The following is a 24,824-nucleotide window of genomic DNA, read 5'->3' as shown; positions in this document are numbered from 1 at the left end:
TATATATATATATATATATATATATATATATATATATATATATATATATATATATATATATATATATATATATATATATATATATATATATATATATATACACACATACACAGATATTGTCCAGAGTGTATAAAACAGCATAAAATAATAATAATAATATTAATAATAGCAAATAAAAGCACACATACAGGAATGGGGGGATGCAGATGAGACTCTCCGTCCAGTCATGTCCGATAACTACGTTCCAGCCATAGATGATTCATCAAGAAAAACTACTACTAATAATAATAAAGAAACAAAAATCTGCACTCGGTGCAAGTTGGGTTTTTTTTTGTGCACTACCCATTAGACTCCTCTTCTGTGCAGCTCTCCTGGGCTGCACTGCCACCTGTGGGAGATCCGACCAATGATAGGAGAGCTGAGGTGAGTGAATGGGGGAATGGGGGGGTGATGACATCATAGAAGGGGTTTAACCCTTTACATACTGTTCATATTCAGACTTCAGTCTCTATACTAATTCACATTCATAAATCTCCCTGTTAATTAATGTTTTATGGAATTTTATGGAAGAAAAATACATTAAAAATCACTGTTTTATGACCCAGGAGAACATTTTATAGAATATAATTAGTATAACATGTTTCAATGCTGTTTTTTTTCCCAAGCTTGCATATTTAAAATTGTGTATCAGCTGCACAAAAGTATAAAAACAATGCTTTTTTTCTATTTTTGTATATTTGGGGATCACATTAGGAAAAGTCCACCTTAAAAATGTGTTTATATGTATTTTTTTTCAGCTTTCAAATGTAAAAAATGGGTGAAATTTGACTCTGAACAGTATGTAAAGGGTTAAAAAGTGACGTAGGGCAAATAAAAATAAAAACAGAAACAGGAAACGGGAAAGATGGCGCGAGAGAGACGAAAAGGGCCAGAATTTAAAAAGAACAAAACATCTGTGTTGTTTGAAGAGTTTTAAATTATCAGGTGGAATATTTCTCATTATTACATATAATATTTTACTAATTATTTAGCTTCTGTCTCAGACTGTTCACATTAGATCTGCAGCATCTTGTCACTTCAGGTGATCGAAAAAAGAGAGAATCCAATAAAAAAAACCATTAATTTACCCTGATTTACCCCTGAATTTACACCTTAATTGAAATTGCTTTAAAAAAATTTGAGGAAGAAATGAAGCTACCTGAAGTTTTATTTTCTTAACTCTTGGAAAAACCATTTAATCCACACAGAAAATGAATTAAAACTCCATAATATACTATAATCAATTAATTTAGCCTCATTAATTACACACTATAACTGCTAAAATATAATTAATTTACATCTAATAATATTTAATTGATAATTAAGGGAAATTTTATTTCTCAAATATTTCAAATAAAAGCATAAATTAGTGTACGCCTTAAAAAAATGATCAATTAAAGGTTTTAATAATAATTTTTTAAGGGTGTTTATCAAATTAAAGCATAAATTCAGGAACCTCTGGAAACCAAACAACTTAAATTAAGATGTTTGGTGGTGGTTTTCTTTAGGGGTAAATTAAGGATTAATTGGTCATATTATCAGACCTGATAATAAAACATAATAAAACACAAACTAATAAACAGCGTTTAATCCAGAATGTGAAAAAAAAGTCTCAGTAGAAAGTTTGCGGATGTCGTCACACAGCTACACAACAACACAGATTATTGTTATTTTTTTATGTTTTCTGGACAGAAATGAAGCGTTGAATCAGATCAGAACACAAACATTAGAGATGAACCAGAGTCTGTATTTATCAAACGTTTCAGAACCACTCATTTAAAAAAAAAAAAAACTGCTTAAAATTAAAATACTTTGACCTCAGAGTAGAAACTGAGTCTGATTTATGACACTCAGAGCCTCAAAGTAGAAACTCTAATGATATGATGTCATTTATAAACTGAATTAAGGTGCTATAACCATAAATGCATTTTATTAAGTTAATTAAAGTACATGTCTTTAGTAAATTAGCAAAACACATTGGCATAAAGTCATACTTGAATATGTCTAATTGGATGATTTGACATTTATGAACATGGGAACCCTTCATGTCGTATATTGGCTTCAATATTTCTGCTATTCTAAGAGATATTTGTCTCATATAGCTGATTATATTCTACTTTTATTACTTTTATTTAAACCCTGAACTTCGCCTGTGAAGCCAAACATGTTCAGCTTTGTCTAAAAATCCCATTAAATGAAACAAATGCAGAGTGAAATCTCTCTAACATATCATTAATTTACACATAAATGTAATTAATTTATAATGAATCTGTCCCAATATTTAGTGCATAAATTAATGTACTCTTTAAAAAATTAATTTAGGAGCTTTGTCTTAAAATTCAATAAATATATATATAATTAAAGAAAGGAATCTGTCTCCTAATCTGCCTGTTTTTATTTATTTTTTGTGAAAAACTAATCTATAAAAATAACATCTTGGACAGATATAGTTTTTTTTTGGCTTAGTTTTGATTGAAAAATGAGTAAGACTAAAAAAACTCCTCATTTTGCTGCATATATAGTTTTTATTTTGTTATTTTAACATAAATAAACATGAATGAATGTCTGTATTAGTGCAATAAAAGTTTGATTCATTACTCTTGAAAAAGACGCACGCTCACTATTACGTTTCTATTTTTTTTTATTTCAGTTTATTCTCATCAAACTTTCATAAAAAACAGCTGAGGAGTCATTTCTTCACTTTAGGAAAGTATTGAAATGTTGTTGTTTTTTTACTCTTTGTCCTAAAATTAGCCCCAAAAATGCATCACTCTGAGAATACCCCCCCCCCCCTTCCCTCCCTAAGGAGCGATTTCCTACTTCTACTACTGAGAAGTTTGATAAATACAGAACTCTAAACTAAAGATAAACAAAGTGAGATGGTTTCAGGTAAAGAGCAGAAATGAAGGAATGACTCAAACAGGTTAAAGTGTTGGTCAAACATGGACAGCAGAGGATTCATCTCCTTTTTCTGTCAGCCTGCAGTGATTCTCTGTCGTTTCTATCAGTCATTCATTGACAGAAATAGTCTCGACAGTATCGTGAGAACCTGCTCCAAAGATCATCGGACCTAGGTTCCTTATGGGAACTACAGGTCATGAGGAAGTCACACAATATTTTGAGTACTTCCTGGCAAATCTTATGAATTGAATTGTCATTATTGCCTTCAGGGCGTCGCCATGCCCAACCTTGTCTAAGTCCTTTATCCCCTCTGCTGTCCGACTGCTGAACAAATCTATATGAGGTCCAGTTGTATCTGTATGTTATTGGACTGTGCAGTTGGATACTGTAGTGCATTTTTTATCATTGAGAGCTTGTATAGGCTTCCTCTTAATTAACTAATTATTGGACTGTTGGGGATTATTGGGCCTGCAGACTTTGCACACTGATTTTGCAGACTTTGCACTTTTTGCACACTGATTTTGCAGACTGATTTTGCAGACTGATTTTGCAGACTGATTTTGCAGACTTTTCACTTTTTGCACACAGCTGCCAACTCTTCTTCTTTCTTCTGTGTTTTATCTTGTTATTTATGTGTACGAGTGTGTTGTGGTGCGAGCTGTCAAATGAATTGCCCTTCAAGGGATTAATAAAGTTGTCTTGAATCTTGAATCTTAAAAACACACATCCTGATTCAATAATGCAGAGAAGACTTGTGTGTCTCTTATTAAAGATATATATATTTTTTTAAAAGGATAAAAAGAGTCCTGGTGAAGCTTTTGAGGATTAAATTCATGGATTGAGTGTTTGTGGTAAAAGTATGTCTGGTGTCATGCTGCAGACGGGCTGCATCTCATTTACCTCATGCAAAACAACTAAAACAACTCAAATAAATAAATAAATAAATAAATAAAATAAAAGTACTAACAGTAGTTCTCAATGGTATCAAAGAATGAAAAGTTTACAGGAAACTCTGAACGGGCCAGAGTAGAGAAGAGGAAGAGGCATGGAGGAAAAAGAGAGAGAAAATAGATTTAGTTCACAGCAAACACACATTTTATAGAAATACTACGAAGACGTTCAGAAAGAAGTATTTAAGAAGATGTTTTTCATACGTAAGTGTTAGTTTTTTCTAAGTGTAAACACACACAGAGATGCAGAGAGGAGGCGGAGGTGTGAGTGAGTTTCACACAGCGTCCGTACCTTGTGTGGTGTTTCTGTCGTTGAGCAGCTTGGTCTGACTGTTGGGAAGGATCTTAATCTCAGGAGGATCGAGACTCTGACCGGCGCGGGAAGCCATGAGAGCGTTCAAATACTGGAGACGTGTCACCTTAAATAAAAACACACAGATTTAAAAAGTTAGACCAGCAGTGTGAAACATCTGGCTCATAGGACTGAACCATCTGGCATACTGGATAACTTTACAATAAGTGTGAAGATGACAGAAAATGCTCCATTATTCTCATGATAATTGACTTGCAATGTGATCCAGCTCAGACACATTTTAGCAGTATCTCTTACCAAGGTAACCACCAACTTAACCGACCAGGCTGCAGAAATGTTGTGCATGCGTGGGACGATTCATCTGTAGTGAATGAGCTTTTTCTGTGACGAGCATCAATAAAATAAAACTATTTTTTCCAGGTTCACACACAAACAATTTAATGACTGAAACTAACAGCTGCTGAGGATTTGACGTCTTATATTGATGCACGATTGTTGAAATTTCACTAATTTTTCCTGAGACGTCATATACTGTTCATCTGTTTTGTACATAAATGGTTTATTAAGTACAGTTATAATATATATGACATATTATTATAGGTTGAAATGGTTAATTTTTAGTTTAGTTTTACTGGTTTGGCTCACTTGAGATCAAATTGTGCTGTATGTTAGATGAGATATTACTTTATTAGTCCCACAATGGGGAAATTTACATTACTGCAGTAGCAAAGTGGACAGTAAAAATAGAAGAGCATCAATAGAAAGAATAAAGAACAATAAATAATAAGTGGCCCCTTAACTAAAATGAGTTTGACTCCCCTGAGTCATTCATACAGAGTTTCTAGGTGATCACTGAACTCAAATGAAGACTTTTAAAGATGAATAGAGTTTGCAGTCGTACCGGTTAAAACATTTCAGCAACAGTCTGCAAAATAAGGCCTATAATTATTTATATTTATATCAGTATTCATTAACACTTATATCACATTTATAAGTGCTTCCCATCTGTATATCACAATTGTTCCTAGTATTATAATTACTTTGAGTGCATAGATTTTTATATACATATACATAATAATTATTTATAAATACGCTATAAATAATATATATTAAATCTACTATAATAAACCATCTATTTACAAGACAGATGAAAAGCCTGAGATGTCTAAAGAAAAATTAGCAATTTCAACAATATTCTGTTTTTTGTGTGGCTTTTTTCCCAGATTATTTTGCACAGAAGCTGATGATTGACAACATTTTCCACAATGCTTAATATATGAGTTATTTAAATATGACCACAATATGTTTATATACTCTGGTCAGGATGGAAAAACCTCTGAAGCAGCATTTTAGGGAGCATGAAGTCGGCTCCTCACAGTTTAACCTGCAGCATCATACAGATCAGACCCCTTAGAGGGCTGGTTCTGGGCTGCGAGCCGTATGTTTGACACCCTTTAATTTAACAGAAAAGCTGAGAGCATCACAGTGGAAGTGAGGAACAGTCGCTCTGCTCTGCATCGCGCTGTCCTTCGTCTCTCCATCATCCCTCCATCTCTGTTTGTGTTTTATTTAGGTCATTTAGAGACAAGACTCTACGGCCTGTTACTCTGCGTTATACTGTACGATGTAAACCATGACAAAATACGAGCTGACTCAGGAGTTTCTACTCTGAGGAGAACCAGGGTTGTTTAGAAATGTAATAGGTTACAGATTACTAGTTACTCTATTTAAAATGTAATAAGTAATGTAACTATTTGAGTTAGTTAGTATGAGTTAATCAAAGTAATGTAACTTATTACATTTGATGACTATTCTAATTTTTTAACCAATGTTTTCAGCTGTTAGGATAAATGTTCCCTCCTTCTGTCCTTCCTTCCTTCCTTCTTTCGTTCTTTCTTTCCTTCCTTTCTTCATTTGTTCTTTCCTTCCTTTTTTCTTTCTTTTCTTTGTTTCTTCCTTCCTTCCTTCCAACTGTCCTTCTTTCCTTTCTTCCTTCTTTCCTTCCATCCTTCCTTCCTTTCTTCTTTCCTACCTTCCTAAAATCTAAGTCCAGCTGTTTTTCATGGATACTGACATGATTTATAAGGGAGATCATTTCTTATAAAGCAACATTTATCTCTCATTTAGAAATGTATTCATTAGTTCATGTAGATTTTGGAATATAAAATAAAGATATTTGGTGAATAAAGTGGGTTTAATTGGTACTGTGACTCCATTTAAGCCCATGTGTGCTCCAAATAAGCCCACGTCATGATTTATTTACTAAATATAATAACAAATATTGATTTCAAAGAATTAAAAACAGCAATATATGTATTCAGTAACATGTTAAATATTAAAAAATGAGGGAAAAACCCTCCTGAGTAAAATCATAAAGGTCTGACTTCAGATGTAACCTCCTTTGTAATCATCAACATTTTCATCAGTAACTGTAACAGATTACACTACATTTACACTGTATACACACACACAGACCCGTATGAGCTGCAGGTCAGTGAGAGCTCGGACGGTGTAGTCTGGACAGTAGCTGGACGGGCTTGTAGCGTCTGATGACTCAAATGGATCCCTGGGAGAGTGACGCTGGGTCGACACTGGAGACTGGTGCACTGTAATCACACACACACACACACACACACACACACACACACACACACACACACACACACACACACACACACACACACACACACACACACACACACACACACACACACACACACACACACACACACACACACACACACACACACACACACACACAATGGTTGCAACCCTGCAGATTTCATCCTGTTATGTTCTCTATATAAAAACTTCAGTTATGTAAACACAGAGCAGTGTGATGCAGCAGATTCTAACAGTAAAAAGGTTTGAATATACATTTTTATAACATGTAATTAATCCTTCAGCTTCAGTTACTGAATTAATATTAAGCATGAGGAGAAAATCCTAAAATTCATGTTATTATTTTTCTTTTATCATCAATGCATAAATGTGTGTGTGTAATATTTTACAGGTTATTTAAAGTGTTTGGATGAAGCCTTTTTTTTTTTATTGCTAAATGTGTTAATTTTATTTTTGCTTCCTCTATATATGTTTGACTATAGGTTGTTATTGTGTTTTTTTGTATGATATTCTGCTTAAATGGTGAATATTGTATTATGTGAAGCAGCTTAAAAACTGCTTTGGAAAGGTGTTACAGAAATAAAGTTTATTATCATTATTACTATTATTATTATTATTATTATTATTATCGAGAGACAAATCATGAATCTGTGAGCTGTCGATTTATCAATTATTATATTAGCAGTTTGGCACCTTGCATGGTCGCTTGTGCCATCAGTGCATGAACAGTGTTGGAGACTAACTAGTTACATGTAACTGTGTATGAATGAATGAATCTTGACATGTAGTGCTTTGAATGAAAGGTGCTATAAAAAAAACTGCCTATTAACATTTTGATAAACACTCAATAGTTGTTAGTAGATCAGTTCATTGTTGGTAAGAGAAATATAGAAACAGTTTCATCCTTTAAATCATGTCCAAACTCTTCCATAGAGCAGCCACATTACGGCTCTTTATGGAATAATTTGGATATTCCTGCTGTAAATATGAGCAAATCTTCCTGCAGTTCCTTCATCTCACCTGAAGATGGCAGCGTCAGAGCAGACACACCGTAGTATGTAAAGGCTCCGTTCTCAAACTTCAGCCCCTCTTTGCCGATCTCCACCTCCACACGACCCTAAAAACAAAAAACAGACTTCAGTGTGACTCTAATATCTTTTTATGTGTGTGTGTGTGTGTGTGTGTGTGTCTGTATGTGTGTGTTTGTGTCTATGTGTATGTGTGTGTTTGCCTAAGTCTGTGTGTGTGTCTCTTTGTGTATACGTGTGTGTCTGTGTGTGTTTGTCTAAGTCTGTGTGTGTGTCTGTGTTTATTGTGTGTGTGTGTGTGTGTGTGTGTGTGTGCATTTGTATCTGTGTGTGTTTGTGTGTATTTGTATCTGTGTGTGTATGTGTGTGTGTGTGCATTTGTATCTGTGTGTGTCTGTCTGTGTTTATTATGTCTGTGTGTGTGTGTGTGTGTGTGTGTTTATTATGTGTATGTGTGTCTGTGTGCATTTGTATCTGTGTGTGTGTGTTCAGTGTGACTCTAATATCATTTTTTATGTTAAACCTAGAGAGAGAGTTTGACTCCCAGACTCAGTGTGGAGTCGGAGGCGGCTCACACACACACCTGCAGCAGCAGGATGAAGTAGTCCACCGGATGGTTGCGTGTGTACAGATAGTGACCTGGGCTCAGCCGGTTGCCAGGGTCAAAGTGCACTTCCTGGTTGACACTGGGGTGACGGAGCAGGTGGAACAGAATCTTCTCCGACACGCGTCCGGGGCAGAAGTGCTCCACTTCTACAGAGAGAGAGAGAGGGGAGGGGGGGGTCAAAGGTCAAAGGTCAGAGACACACAGGATACAGCTGTCACCGTCAGATATGTCTAGATGCACACTATCTGCCGACCTGAAGTAACCCCCAGCAGAGTGTGTGTGTGTCTGTCTGTGTACATGTGTGTCTGTGTTTGTGTGTCTCTACGTATCTGTGTGTGTGTATCTCTGTATCTGTGTGCCTGTGTGTGTGTGCGTGTGTGTGTCTATGTATCTGTGTGTGTCTGTCTGTGTTTGTGTCTGTCTGTCTGTGTGTGTGTCTATGTATCTGTCTGTGTGTGTGTGTCTATGTATCTGTGTGGGTCTGTGTCTGTGTCTGTGTCTATGTATCTGTCTGTGTGTGCGTGTGTGCGTGTGTGCGTGTGTGTGTGTGTGTGTGTAGCTGAAAGCATCAATACTGAGCCTGAAGCTGAAATACAGAACGTAACAGTAACATAAATCATTACATAAGCTGTTAAACTGACCTGTTTACTCCGAGTGTCAAACACAACCTCACTCAGTGTTTATACATAGTTTAACAGAAATAACATAGAGATGAGAGTGTAAATCTGTATCATAATCCAACTTACACTCATGTATAGTTCCTTTTACAGATAATATATATATAGATGATACTTTCTGATAACGATTTATTTGCATCTTTACTACAAAAGAACAGTCAAGTTTTTGCCTGATTCAGATCAGCCATGCAGAAAAAACTCATTTTATATTAAGAGCCAAATTCAGCTCAATTTGATCTCAAGTGGGCCGAACCAGTCCAACCATTGCATAACAACCTATAAATAATATATAATATTTATAGGTTATTGTGCTGAAGTAAATTCTGTGGTTTTATTTTAGACTGTGTGTTGTGTACACAGGTTCTTTTTTAACATGTTGTTCTATGTGTGTGTGTGTGTGTGTGTGTGTGTGTGTGTGTGTGTGTGTGTGTGTGTGTGTGTTTGTCTAAGTCTGTCTGTGTCTGTTTGTGTCTGTGTGTGTATGTGTGTGTATGTGTGTGTGTCTGTCTGTTTGTGTGTGTGTGTGTGTGTGTGTGTGTGTGTGTCTGTGTGTGTGTGCGTGTGTCTGTGTGTCTGTGTGTCTGTCTGTGTGTGTGTGTGTGTGTGTGTGTGTGTGTGTGTGTGTGTGTGTGTGTGTGTGTGTGTGTGTGTGTGTCTGTCTGTCTGTGTGTCTGTTTGTCTATGTCTGTCTGTGAGTGTCTGTGTCTGTCTATGTGTGTGTCTGTGTCTATGTATCTGTCTGTGTGTGTGTGTGTCTATGTATCTGTGTGGGTCTGTGTCTGTGTGTTTGTTTGTGTGTGCCTGTTTGTGTGTGCCTGTCTATGTGTGTGTGTGTGTGTAGCTGAAAGCATCAATACTGAGCCTGAAGCTGAAATACAGAACGTAACAGTAACATAAATCATTACATAAGCTGTTAAACTGACCTGTTTACTCCGAGTGTCAAACACAACCTCACTCAGTGTTTATACATAGTTTAACAGAAATAACATAGAGATGAGAGTGTAAATCTGTATCATAATCCAACTTACACTCATGTATAGTTCCTTTTACAGATAATATATATATAGATGATACTTTCTGATAACGATTTATTTGCATCTTTACTACAAAAGAACAGTCAAGTTTTTGCCTGATTCAGATCAGCCATGCAGAAAAAAACTCATTTTATATTAAGAGCCAAATTCAGCTCAATTTGATCTCAAGTGGGCCGAACCAGTCCAACCATTGCATAACAACCTATAAATAATATATAATATTTATAGGTTATTGTGCTGAAGTTGTAAAGGTTTAAAGCAGCAACACACACACACACACACACACACACACACACACACACACACACACACACACACACACACACACACACACACACACACACACACACACACACACACACACACACACACACACACACACACACACACACACACACACACACACACACACACCTCTGGACAGGAAGCGGTGTGTGGCCAGCAGGAGTTGAGGAGAGGTGCGTATTTTGGGTTCTCCCTCTGGAGGCTTGAACAGAGAGAACTCTTCGGGGGCGCCGCGAGGCTCCAGAGGAATCTCCAGAGGGGCGAGCGGACGTTTCACCTTCCTGTCCACTACGGCAAGAGACACAGGGTCACAAGAGGAAAGAGAGAGAGAGACAGGAAAGATGTCATCTCAGTCAAAATGAGCACAGATATGATAAACATTGTGTTAGATTCAGTAAGACTAATACTTTTTTACAGATATAAACAACTCTGATGTCCCAATCAGAGTCTATAAATTTAAACATTTATTTTGTTATTTGTCTTCAAGAGAGCTGCAATCATCTGCTCCTGGTTTATTGGAGGATCACAGTAACAGCTGAAAGAATATCAGGGATGAAGCTCATCATAACTATGCCTAAAAAAACTATGAAACACTACGTTTAGATATCAAGGTAAATAAATAAATAGGTGTTTTTATATCTTTTAGGTATTTTTGAGATATTGCATGGCACTTTTACTGGCACTCGTTGCACACTGAGTATTTCATTATTATTATTTATTACTAGGGCCGGGACTTTAACGCGTTAATTAAGATTAATTAATTACACAATAATTACCGCGTTAAAAAAATGGACGCATTTTTAATCACACTTATTTTTGCACCGCGGAACGTTTCTCACTGGATGAGTTTCAGGCGGACCGATTATACTGGAGCACCAACTAGCGTTAAAAAGGAGATAGTGGGGGTCTCCAGGAAGTTAACTGGTTTAGAGTGGCAAGGTATGGTGAGTGTGTCCCGATTAAAGAACACGGATACAGATGTACGGAGTTATCTGCTTTATTACAGCTGTGGTCCTTATACATTCACACACAGCAGGAAATCAGGGCAATAAGGATGCAAGATGCAAAAAGGCAAGGGAAAAAACGTCAGCTCTCTAGCGCATGGAGAAGGAGAATTGCACAGGTGTGGTGCGTTCATGAACGTCGGTAAAACTCAGCTGCATTCAATAACATAGGACAAATGAAACCTACAATGCAAACAGACTATAAACAGGTAAATATCACTCAAAACAATGTGGGCTTTCTAACAAGCGTAGTTCAGACAACAACAAACCACAGTGAACATGAAAGTAGCTGATGAGACTGCTTTGGTTGGCCCCGTGGATGGGAGTGTGGATAAGAGCATGGTTGTGTGCAAGCTATGCAACAAGGAATTCACATATCACCGCAGCACATCGAGCCTCAAGTATCACCTCAATGCAAAACATATAGCAGCTAGCATGGAAGCTAGTGTGGTAGCTAGCTAATTTCTGAAATGTACTATATTTCTAAATATGCTATTGCTACACTTAATGGCAAAAATTGCACTGGTCTGTTGGACTTGAACAAAAATAAACAATATTTGTGTTGCTTAAGCTTATGTATTCAGTCATTATTCAATGGTATACTAAAAATCCATGTGAAAAAAATTACTTCTCACTGTTCTCAGGTCAAATATTTATATGCGGTTAAAATACGATTAATTTCGATTAATTAATTATAAAGCCTCTAATTAATTAGATTAATTTTTTTTTTAATTTTTTTTTTTAATCGAGTCCCGGCCCTATTTATTACATGTATATATTTGTTTTATTAGTATAACTTTTGGGTGTTTTTAGTAATACGTTTCTTCCATCTGATCACAGTCAAATATGTGTTTCTATGTGATGTTACATGTGGATGTAGCTGCTGTAAATCATCCATCCATCTATCTATCTATCTATCTATCTATCTATCTATCTATCTATCTATCTATCTATCTATCTATCTATCTATTCACCTCTTCACTTTAGCCTTTTATTAGTTTTTCTACCAGTCATCTTCACACTGATGCACCACTGAGCTTCTTCTGAAATGTAATTTTTTTTTACTAGAATTTATATATTCCATTTCTTTTAGCTACTTCTACTATGTACCCTTTTAAAATTATTGGTGTTTTTTATTTCCCATCCTGTTTCTTTTTCTTTTCGCTTTCTTTTTTTGTGCTTTTTTAGCATCGCTATATGCTTCTTTCAGGCCCTTTTTTAATGTGAATCATTTGGTGTATGTAATTTATTTTGTTGTAAAATACTTTGAGCTACATTTCTTGTATGAAAGGTGCTATAAAAATAAAGTCATTATTATTATTGTTGTTACATTTATTTGCATTTAGCCAGAATGTGCAACAGTTTCTTCCCACATGCCATACGAATTATAAACACAAATTAATCACTCAGCTGCTCTGCAACAGCCCCATACAACCTGGTATTTTACATTTTTTAAATTATTATTTATTATCATTTTGTAATATTTTTTAGCTCCTGCACTGATTTGCCCTTTTAACTTTGCTCAGGTCCTTTTTAACTGCTGCTTTTATGTCTGTCTTAGTTTAGGAGATTTTAAAATTAAGTGTGTATGTGTGTAACTTTGGCACAAGGATCCTGAGTAACACAAGTTATGTATTTGTTTATATATAGGTGGAATGACGATATATAAACTTGAACTCAATTGAAAATAGACACTCTTGTTTTTAGTTTTCTTCATTTCTTTTTAAATTGCACATTTAAAAAACTGTGTTAAATCATGTATAATATAACTCACATGCAAATTGAGGCATTTCTAAGTAGCTCAACGCATGCTGAAAATATTATACATCATGCTCAGCTTATATATGCAGTGATTTTACTCAAAGCCTGCAACACAAAGCGTTTAAAGGGTTAAATAACATCTGACACGTTAAACTGAGACACTTACAGTAGCCGTCAGATTCATCCAGGATCTCTGATTTGATGATTTCCTCGATGACGTCCTCTAAGGTGACCAATCCCAGCACCTCGTAGAACGGGTCTCCCTCCCCCTCGTTGTTCACCTTGTGGACGATGGCCATGTGAGAGTTACCTGAGAGGAGTAGGAAAGGGTCAAAGGTCAAGAAAAAGGCAATTTAATGGGGGAAAAAACATCCTCTATTTAAAGGGTCAGTTCAATTAAATTACAAAAAAAGATTTTTTCCTCCAGTCTCATGTAGTTTTTTAGGTTTTATGGGGCTTTGAACATTTATTGATTTATATTGAATTTGTTTACTTACATGTGTATTTGAGTTTAGCCTTTAAGTAGCTTTTCTATCATCTTCATACTGATGCACCACTGACCTTTTAAAATGTTTGTATACATGTATATAATATGTATTCTTATTTTTAACTACTTTTACTATGTACTATTTCTATCCTTTGTCCTTCTTTAACGTCGCTTTATGTTCCTTTAAGGCCCTTTTTAATATGAAACACTTTGTGTATGTAATTTATTTTGTTGTAAAAGCACTGAGCTATAAAAAGGTGCAAATAAAGTTATTTTGTTCTTTTAAAATGTTGTATTTTACTTGATTTTATATACAATATCTCCTCTAATTTTAGCTACTTTTACTATGTACTATTTTTACTATTTTAAAATTATCGTATTTTTTATCATGTTTCTTTTTAACACTTTAAAAATGACTGAAATGAACTAAATTAAAGTGCGCTCTGTAGATTAGCCATTAGAATAAAACGGGGACACTAATGCAGAAAAGACAAGTTTAATACTGTAGGTGAATTATGTTATTGACTTATCGTACAATAACGATTTGTGTATGTCGCAATATTATATATATTATAGGCGTTAAATATGCTAAAGGTGTTGGTTTAAAAAGTTCCTGTTAACACATTAATACCTTTTTTTTAAAATCACATTGAACAATAATAATTTCTGAGACAATATATCGTCCAATAAAAGTAGTTATCGTGATAGACCTAGAGATACTAGATGATATTTTAATCTGCATTATATATCAGAACAAAGTGGGGGTTATATTATATTTTAAGGACTAAACCATTAAATGTTCACATGATCAGATTTTCTTCTTCAATGCACAAAACTCAGAATCATGATTTATCCTGAGAACCTGAACTAGATAAGATAGATATATGTGCTTTCTACCAAATGAATAAAGTCTTATCTAGTTTGTTTTTAGATTAAGCCTTCAAAGTGTTTGTTTACTCAGTTAAATCTTCCCGAAGCCTCATATAAACCTGATGACTGCTGTTAAAGATAACGAGGAGCTCAAATAGAGAGTCTGAAAAATGCTGACTGCTGCAGAAAATAATCCTGATGCTTTATAAAAAGCCTCTAAAAGAGAATTAAAGAGTTTGTGACTGATACACAAGATGTACAAACTGAGGGATTTATGTTTTTTAAGTCATTCCTCCTGTTCATACTGACTATTAAAAGATCTTATTATGTGCTTTCAATGGAAGTGATGCATTTATAAAAGTAGATGATCAGCTTCTATTCAGCTTCAGCAGTCTGAGTTAGTCATATCAAGTGATATCTGACACATTTACAGCATCAAATTCCCTCTTAGTGTTTCCCTGTTGAGCTGTGGTGGAAGTATAGTAACTAAAAGACAGAAAATAGTAGTAAACTATGCATCAAAATCTCCCAGAGCTCAAGTTGACACATTTAAATGAAATCCACAATCAAAAGAAATTCAGTTTAAATATCACACAAGATCATAGAAGAACAAGAAAAGCTTCAAACTGAACCTGGAGACAAGAAAAGGACTAAAAACTATTAATTAATTTATGTGTAAAATGTTGCTTATTAATGTCCCATTGATGGAAAAACCAATGATAAATAATTTAATCTCTATGTGTTTGTACCTTTATCTTCCTGTACTTGCATTTTAACTTCAGCAGTCTGAGTTAGTCATATCAAGTGATATCTGACACATTTTTAGCAGTAAATTCCCTCTTAGTGTTTCCCTGTTGAGCTGTGGTGGAAGTATAGTAACAAAAACACTTTGGCACTAAAAACACTGTAACGTTGAAACATAGAAGATGAAGATTTGACTCATTTACTCTCTTCTTTCTTTCTTCCTCATCTTTCTTTCGTCCTCTTCTTGTTCTTTCTTGCTTTCTTTCTTACGCTTTTTCTCTTTTCTTTCTTTCATCTTTATCCACCTATTTATTTATTTATTTTTCTTTCTTCCTTCATCTTTCTCCTTTTTTGCTTTCTTTCTTCCTTTCCTCCTTCTTCTTTCTTTGTCTTTCTTTCTTTGCTTCTGTCATTCTTTCTTTTTTCTTTCTTTCCTCCTTTTTCTTTCTTGCTTTATTTCTACATCTTCCTCCCTTTTCTTCCTTTCTTTCTTTCCTCCTTCCTCCTTTACTTACTTTCTTTCTGTCTTTCTTTGCTTCTTTCTTTCTTTCTTTCTTTCTTTCTTTCTTTTTTCTCTTTCTTCCCTCCTTCCTCCTTTTTCTTTGTTTCTTTTGGACGACTGAAGCTTCATATTAGCTTCAGATCAACTTATAAATACATTTTCTTTGCACAGAAGGAGGACTGTGGATTTAGTCCTCCATCACTTCCATTGTAAGTGCATTATGAAGGGATCTTCTAATGGTCAGTATGAACAGGAGGAATCATTACAGCAAGAAAAAATAGCTTTCAAATATAAATACAGACAAAAATGCTCGTTCATGCTTCACGCAGAGAGATAATTACTGGATTAGTGTTCCTGCAAAACGCTGCTCTTATTAACTGTCCGCTGTCTGCTGAGGTTTTCATCAGTATCGCAGATATACTGTTACTTTCAATGCAACTGCGACAATATCAGTATCGAACTCAGGTATATTATCATTATGACACCACCAATATTACTCCTGTTTACTATATTTTTTAATACTATTGCTTTTATTGCTTCCGTATTTACTTATTCATTCTTCTTTATTCTTATTATTGATGCTCTTTCTATTTTTGCTGCCGTAATACTGTAAATTACCCCATTGTGAGACTAATAAAGGAATATTTTATCTTAATTCTTACATACAAAATCTCATTTTAAGGCTCTATGCAGATTGTTCCTTACACATGGAACAATCTTGCAAAAAGTCTTAAAATTAGATTTTTCTTTTACCATCAATACAGCTGTTTAAAAGCTGTATCTCAGGTCTTGTTTTATTGATTGTAAATGTTTTTTACTTCACCCTATCTTGACTGTGAGGGTAGAATATGAACAGCATGTAAGGGTTAAACAGTGGGAAAGAGTTGACTACAGTCTAAATGGACACAAATCCAAATAACACATATGAGCAGAGGCTTCTTTGCCATGCTTTTGAGCATTTTATGTGTGTTTTTGTTTTGAGTTAAAAGCCGCTCTGAGTGAGAGAGGACACACACACACACACACACACACACACACACACACCTTTCTTGAACTCCTCCAGCATGGCGTCCAGCTTGGTGTCGTTGAAGACAAAGTGCAGCGGGTGATTGTAGAACTTGGTGATGGTCGTCATCGGTGTGCAGTCGTCTGGATCCACCAGAGCCAAGTCCTTCACATACAGGATCTCTACTATGTTAGACCTGGAGAGAATCACACACACACACACACACACACACACACACACATACAGAGACACACACACACACAGACAGACAGAGACACACACACACACATAGAGTCACACACACACACACACAGACAGAGACACACACACACACAGACAGAGACACACACACACACACACAGAGACACACAAACACACACACACACACAGACATACACACACACACACATACAGAGACACACACACAGACAGACAGAGACACACACACACACAGAGACAGACAGAGACAGAGTCACACAGACAGACAGACAGACAGACAGAGACAGACACACACACAGAGACAGAGTCACACAGACAGACAAACAGAGACAGACAGACAGAGACAGAGTCACACACACACACACACACACACACACACACACACACACACACACACACACACACACACACACACACACACACACACACACACACACACAGGTTGAAACTAACCCCACTGCTCTCCTGTAATAAGTTATTATAAGTCACTAATCCAACATTTCCAAAAGTGACTGAACAGAAACGTTTAAACTATAACAGGTTGAGTTATTATAAACGGTTTAAATATTGAGCTGCTGGTTGCAGTTTGCATAAAGAATCTGTTTCCTCCTGTTTATTACAACTGTGGTAAAAACCTGCTTTATAATAATATGATATTTATGTTATAGTAACAGATTTAAGAGCTGCTGTTTTAATCTGATATTTTTTAGGGGAAAAAACGGTAATTGAATTAAATCAGGGTTCAAAAACATCATTATTATACTGCAGCTTTCTAGTAAATATGAGATCTTTAACTATCAATCTGCTTGTTGTTGAAATCTCTCTTAAATGTCTTCTTAATGGCTTATTTTCAGTGTATTTTAATGCCCTTGTAAATCATATAAATGCTATATAAATAAAATTATCTTACCCTAATACAATTAAACATATCTAGATGTTTAGTTTGAATGCAGACATAGTTTCTGCAGCATTTCAGTGATTAGATTTCAACATGTTACTATTGTATATTCAATGTTTACATGTAAACTCACTCAGTTTGAACACCTTCAAGTTTCTCAGCAGCAGAAAGTCTATCTGCAATCATTTTATGTCATTTTCTTCAAGCAGAAATGCAAAAAATTAATCATTTCCAGCTTTTTGGTTACAAAGATTTGCAGTTTTTCTTCGCCTTGTGTGATAGGAAACTTAATATTTTCAGTTTTTGTATTGCTGGTCGGACAAAACAAAGCTATTTAAAGATATTAACTTGGGTTTTAGGGATATTATAAGAAGCATTTTCATTGTTTTCTGACATTTTATGGCCCAAACTATTAATCAATTACTTGAGACAATAACTAGTTGGTTTAATTTCAGCGTGTTGCAGACACTGTGTGAGCGTCTTCACCTCTCCTCTTCATAAATGGGAACTCGTGTGTATCCGCTCTGCATGATCTCAGACATGGTGGAGAAATCCAGGACGACGGTGCTGGGCAGCATGAAGCAATCCTTCAGCGGAGTCAAGATGTCCTCCACTGTCTTACTGCGTAGAGCCCCGCGGCTGAACTCTTCCTTCACAAACTCACTGCACAGAAACACACACAAAAATACACAAGTACGGGTCAGACTGAGAGGAGAGACATCGGTTAGAGCAGGAGAGTCAAACTCATTGTTATGCAAGGGCCAAATACAGAACAATCTGCTCTGATGAGGGATCATTGGAAAGATGGAAGGAAGGAAAGAAGGAAAGAAGGAAGGAAGGAAGGAAGGAAGGAAAGATGGTAGGACAGACAGAAGGAAGAAGGGAAGAAAAGAGGGAAGAAAAGAGGGAAGGAACGAAGGAGGAAAGGGAAGAAGGACAGAAAAAAGGAAGGAAGGAAAGAAGGAAGGAAGGAAGGACAGAAGGAAGGAAGGAAAAGAGGGAGGGAAAGATGGAAGACAGGAAAGAAGGGAAGACAGAAGGGAAGAAAAGAGGGAAGGGAGGAAGGAAGGAAGGAAGGAAGGAAGGAAGGAAGGAAGGAAGGAACGAACGAATGAAAAGAAAGGAAAGAAGAAAGGAAGGAAGGACAGAAGGAAGAAAGGGAGGAAGGCAAGAAGGAGACAGAAGGAAGGAAGGATAGGACAGAAGGAAGGATAGAAGGATAGAAGGAAGGGAGACAGGAGGGAAAGATGGAAGAAAGGCAGACAGAAGGAAGAAGGGAAGGGAGGAAGGAAGGACAGAAGGAAGAACAGACAGAAGGAAGTAAAGGAAGGATGGAAGGAAGGAAGGAAGGAAGGAAGGAAGGAAGGAAGGAAGGAAGGAAGGAAGGAAGGAAGGAAGGAAGGAAGGAAGGAAGGAAAGTAGGTCGTATTAGACCCCTCGGCCAGTTCTGGCCCACAGGCCTCATGTTTAACCCCACTCTGTTAGTGAGTGTTCTTTATTTTATTTCTACCTATAAGGGTCGTTGACACTCGTGCGGATCATCTCCATCGCTCTCTCTCTGATCCCACAGGTGCTGATGTCCCTCCTCAGGCCCAGGTCCAGGATCAGCCCCAGGGGGCAGGAGAGGGGGCAGGTGATCACCATGGAAACCTGGGCCAGCCAGGTCAGAGCCGGCGCCAGCTGGAAGCCGTAGCCGGAGCACAGGATGTGAGGCGCCAGCTCGCACAGGAAGAAGATGAGGACGCCGCTGGTGAAGACGGCGGGGACGATGGAGCCCAGCGCGCGGTACAGCAGCACCCCGAGGACCGAGTATCCAACAGCACCCAGGAACAGCAGGGAGCATGTCTGGGGCAAGAGAACAACATTTTTAGCCCACTGTTTGTGGTAAAAAGTGTGTCTTTAAAGCAGCAGTCAGGTTTTAACTGGCTGTAATCATTCCTCCTGTTCATACTGACTATTAAAAGATCTTAAAATGTGTTTTCAATGTAAAGTGATGCATTTATAAAAGTAGCTGATCACTTCTATTGAGCTTCAGCAGTCTGAGTTAGTCATATCAAGTGATATCTGACACATTTACAGTCTTTTTAGCATTAAAGTGGAAGTATAGTAACAAAAACTGTAATGTTGAAATATAGCTACGCAATTTGACTCATTTTGGACGACTGAAGCTTCATACTGGCTGTAATCATTCCTCCTGTTCATACTGACTATTGAAAGATCTCCTTTAAATGTGCTTTTAATGTAAAGTGATGGACAGGAACAGCCCTCGTTTAAGTGCAAGAGTTAGTCATATCAAGTGATATCTGACACATTTACAGTCTTTTTAAGCATCAAATTCCCTCTTAGTGTTTCCCTGTTGAGCTGTGGTGGAAGTATAGTAACAAAAAGACAGAAAATAGTAGTAAACTATGCATCACAATCTCCCAGAGCTCAAGTTGACACATTTAAATGAAATCCACAATGAAAAGATATTCAGTTTAAATATCACACAAGATCATAGAAGAACAAGAAACGCTTCAAACTGAACCTGGAGACAAGAAAATAACTAAAAACAATTAATTAATTTATCTATAATATGTTGCTTATTAATGTCCCATTGATGGAAAAACCAATGATAAATCATTTAATCTTTATGTGTTTGTATCTTTATCTTCCTGTACTTGCATTTTAACTGTATAGACAAACTAAATGCATTTAAAAGTAGATGATCAGCTTCTATTGAGCTTCAGCAGTCTGAGTTAGTCATATCAAGTGATATCTGACACATTTACAGTCTTTTTAGCATCAAATTCCCTCTTAGTGTTTCCCTGTTGAGCTGTGGTGGAAGTATAGTAACAAAAAGACTTTGCTACTAAAAACACTGTAACGTTGAAACATAGAAGATGAAGATTCATTTACCCTCCTCCTTTTTTTCTTTCCTTTCTCTTCCTCCTTTTTGTCCTTTTTTCTCTCTTTCTGTATTTCTTCTTTCCTCATCTTCATTCTCCTCCTTGTTCTTTCTTTCTCTTCTTCCTCCCTTTTCCTCCTCTTTTTCTTTCTTTCTTCATCTCTCTCTCTTCTTCCTCCCTTTTCTTTTCTTTCCTTTTTCTTCCCTCATCGTCATCCTTGTTCTTTCTTTCTCCTTTTTTTCTTCCTTTGTTTTTCTTTCTTTCTTTCCTCATTTTCATTATCCTCCTTGTTCTTTCTTTCTTTCTTTCTTTCTTTCTTTCTTCATCTTCCTCCTCCTCCTTCTTGTTCTTTCCTTCTCTGCTTCCTTTTTTTTTTCTTTCTTTTGGACGACTGAAGCTTCATATTAGCTTCAGATTCATTTTTAAATCCATGTTTCCACAGAAGGAGGACTGTGGATTTAGTCCTCCATCACTTCCATTGTAAGAGCATTATGAAGGGATCTTCTAATGGTCAGTATGAACAGGAGGAATGATAACAGCAAGAAAAACTGGTTTTAATATATTCATTCGGACTCCTCATTGTTGGTTTAAGACAGATGAACTTTAACCTAGAAGGCATTATCAGGTCATCTGACTGACATCAACAGTTTTACCCGAGTGGCATCGTCACTTTAAGACACTGCAACTTTAATTTTAGTGTTCTTAGATTTGGCTTTCTCTCTTTACATTCCTTTCTCTATCTTTAAATCTAATATAAAGTTCACAGCAGTGGTTGAAATGAAGTGAAATGTCAGTGCAGCTCTCAGTGTCTTTGCAAAGTGAAACAGTCAGTAGGTCAGAAACTAAAGATAACAAAAAGGTAAACATTCACATTCATGCTGACTTTAAAATGTCAAATAATAATCTGATGGAAAATTAAAGTGCTGAAACTAATCCCACATCTTCATGGAGCTGACTTAATTTAACAAACACATATTCATCCAAAATGTTCATTCCTCACATTTAATATCATTTGTTGAATTAGTTTATCCTGTTTTATATAACATTGGACCATTATAAAGTGGTTTTATGTCGTTTTTTCTCATAAAAACTAGAAAAAGTAACTCTTTCTGCTGTCTGAATGCTAAATTAAGGATTAATCTCACATGTATCTGTGACTAATGATGTGTTTATGAATGATTCGTGGTTCAGAAGTTTGTTATTGAAAGTAATTGTGAGGAAATTCTGTGAATATGAATATGAGCAGTATGTGAGGGTTAATGTTCATGTTGGGGCTCCTTGACTGTTTTAAGACAGAGTTAGAAATTAGTGAACCTGCCCTTTAATGTTTCTCTTAACCCTTAAACAGGCAGGAGTGGAAAAAACATCTGATGTTACTAGTTATCTCATTTCCACCTTAAGTAAAACATTTTTACACATATTTTAATATAATATGGATTTTATGAGTTGTATCTCCAACAAGATACCAGTATGAGGTACTTGTACTTGACTGTAGTACAGTTGACTGCACTCAAACTGTACTGCAGTCAAGTACAAGTGCCTCAAACTGTACTACAGTCAAGTACCTCAAACTGTAGTGCAGTCAAGTACAAGTACCTCATACTGGTATCTTGTTGGAGATACAAGTAGTAACTGTAGTACAGTTTGAGGTACTTGTACTTGACTGTACTACAGTTTGAGGTACTTGTACTTGACTGTAGTACAGTTTGAGGTACTTCTACTTGTACTTACCAATCCAGTCCTACTAATTCAAGGCTCATACTATTAAACAACCACTTTAACCAATCCTGCTCCTAACAGTGTATTAAACAGTTTATATCTCCTGCTGCACTTTGCCGGTTTAAACTTGTTTTGTTTTTTATTATTTAGCAGCTCACCAAGAAGTTCCCTCTCCTCCTGATAGGCTCCAGGCGTTTGGCGGCCCGCTTCTCCTCCTCGGAGCCGCAGCTGTGCAGCACGTAGAGCTCCAGCGGGTCCAACCACAGCAGGCTCAGGTTCACCGTCCTCAGCAGCGCGCACAGCAGCAGCAGCAGCACCACCAGCACAGCCAAACCCCACGGCGGGATGTGATCGGCGGGCTGCTCGGTGTTTACACGCAGTCTGTCCGGGCCCACCGATGCCCATTTCCCCTCGCTCTGCACGCACAGGTGATGCAAGGTCTGCTCGGTTCTCCTCTGCACCTGCACCTGCACCAACACCAACCCGCTGTGCTCCTCATCTGGGGTGAAGTCTCCTCTCACCTGGAAAGCAGACTCCCTCCGGTTTGTCTCCTCCTCGCAGGGGTCCGGTGCATCCCCGACAGCCCCTGCAGCTCCACCAGACTCCCCAGCAAACGCCACCCACGGCCAGCTGCCATTCAGATCAGCCCCGAAGAGACGGACCTTGAACGTCGCTCCTTCTGGCGCAGAGACGATGCGACCCTTCATGCACACCAGGCCGGCCGGGTCTTCCACTCGCAGCCCCAGGACGAGCGGGGCTCCCTGGCTGCAGGCGCCGTACCTGATCCCGCACAACAACAATATCATCAACAGGAACCGTAGACCTGCCAAGCTGGCCACCATATTGGAATTGCTCAGCCTGGCTCCGTGCGGGTCATATGACTCTCTAGCCCCCGCCCACCGGGGGATGAGCCGGCATCACAGAGCGAACGCCCCCTTTCTTCATTCAACACACTTTCTCTTTTAAAATGTGTTTTTATTTGCTGTTTAAATAAATAAAGCATGATATAAATAAAAACCTACTTCTTTTTTTTTCATTTTGTGCAAAATTTTACACACAAAAATGTAAATTCAATTGTTTAATTGAGCTGATTTTGACACTATTTTCCAAAAAAATGTTATAGCAAACTGTAGTACAGTCAAGTACAAGTACCTCAAACTCTACTGCAGTCAAGTACAAGTACCTCAAACTGCACTGCAGTCAAGTACAAGTACCTCAAACTGTACTACAGTCAAGTACAAGTACCTCAAGTACAAGTACCTCAAACTGTACTGCAGTCAAGTACAAGTACCTCAAACTGTACTACAGTAAAGTACAAGTACCTCAAACTGTACTGCAGTCAAGTACAAGTACCTCAAACTGTACTGCAGTCAAGTTCCTCAAACTGTACTACAGTAAAGTACAAGTAAATAAATAAAAATTTACTTCTTTTTTTAATTTTGTGCTAAATTTTAGACACAAAATGTAAATTAAATTGTTTAATTGAACTGATTTTGACTCTATTTTCAAACCATGCACTTCTGAAAGATTTGTTTATTAATATTTATTTAAAATTTCCTTTGTTTTACTTTTTTATTAATGTATGCTGCTCAATTTGCACCTTATATTTTCTCATGTGTGTTATTGATCTGTTGCTCATGTCATGTTTGTGTGCCTTTGGTTTTAAGTCGAAATAATGTTAATAATAATAATAATAATAATAATAATAATAATAATAATAACCTTATTTGTGAAGCACCTTTCATACAATAAATGCAGCTCAAAGTGATTTACAACAAAAAATAAACTACATACACCAAGTGCTTCACATTAAAAGGAACATAAAGGGAGCATAGAGCAATGTTAAAAAAAGAAAGAGGAGGGAAATAAAAACATGAATGTAATATAAGGAATATAATAATAATTAAAGCCGCAAGCGGCGATGGGGGGCCCTCGCTCACCCATGCCACCGCGGGGCCTGAGGCATGGCGGGGCTGTGGCGTGAAGCAGAAAGTGAGAAAAAACCTGGAAGGAGGCCAAAAATGCAATGTTTCGTTCATCCAGTAGGGGGCAGTCACAGGTAGTTACACATATGGTCTGGTGTGGTCTGGTGTGTTCAGGGCGGCCACTCATCAGTCATGTGAAGTTTGGAGTGAATTGGACAAAGCATGAAGGAGTTATGAGAGGTTGATGGTTCATCCACCAGGGGGCAGTAGAGTGTAACAAAACACAAGCGGTTGCGTTCAGGGTGGGACAGTGATTACACATGCAAAGTTTTGTGGAAATCGCAC

The 24,824-nt window shown here is 37.0% G+C and overlaps 1 protein-coding gene across 2 annotated transcripts; it reads right to left on the bottom strand.

The window, feature by feature from the left end:
- Nucleotides 1–145: 145 nt before the first annotated feature.
- LOC133995189 (metal transporter CNNM3) lies at nt 146–23,396 on the bottom strand. Of its 2 annotated transcripts, none has more exons than XM_062434510.1 (11): nt 22,713–23,396; nt 19,458–19,792; nt 18,434–18,610; nt 16,869–17,026; nt 13,388–13,531; nt 10,586–10,744; nt 8,437–8,606; nt 7,846–7,942; nt 6,679–6,809; nt 4,183–4,309; nt 146–388 (listed from the first exon to the last, which is right to left on the bottom strand). In XM_062434510.1, exons 1-11 carry the CDS (start codon nt 23,394–23,396, stop codon nt 339–341), a joined length of 2,232 nt encoding a protein of 743 aa, XP_062290494.1. In that variant the 3' UTR covers nt 146–338. The 2 variants fall into 2 exon arrangements, with proteins under 2 accessions (XP_062290494.1, XP_062290495.1); XM_062434511.1 differs by lacking the exon at nt 146–388 and adding an exon at nt 3,512–3,952.
- Nucleotides 23,397–24,824: the final 1,428 nt, after the last annotated feature.

Source organism: Scomber scombrus, chromosome 15 (assembly GCF_963691925.1).
Source record: "Scomber scombrus chromosome 15, fScoSco1.1, whole genome shotgun sequence".
NCBI classification, from domain to species: Eukaryota; Metazoa; Chordata; class Actinopteri; order Scombriformes; family Scombridae; genus Scomber; species Scomber scombrus.
Note: the sequence above shows the minus strand (reverse complement) of the source record. Positions and strands in the feature narration are given on the sequence as shown.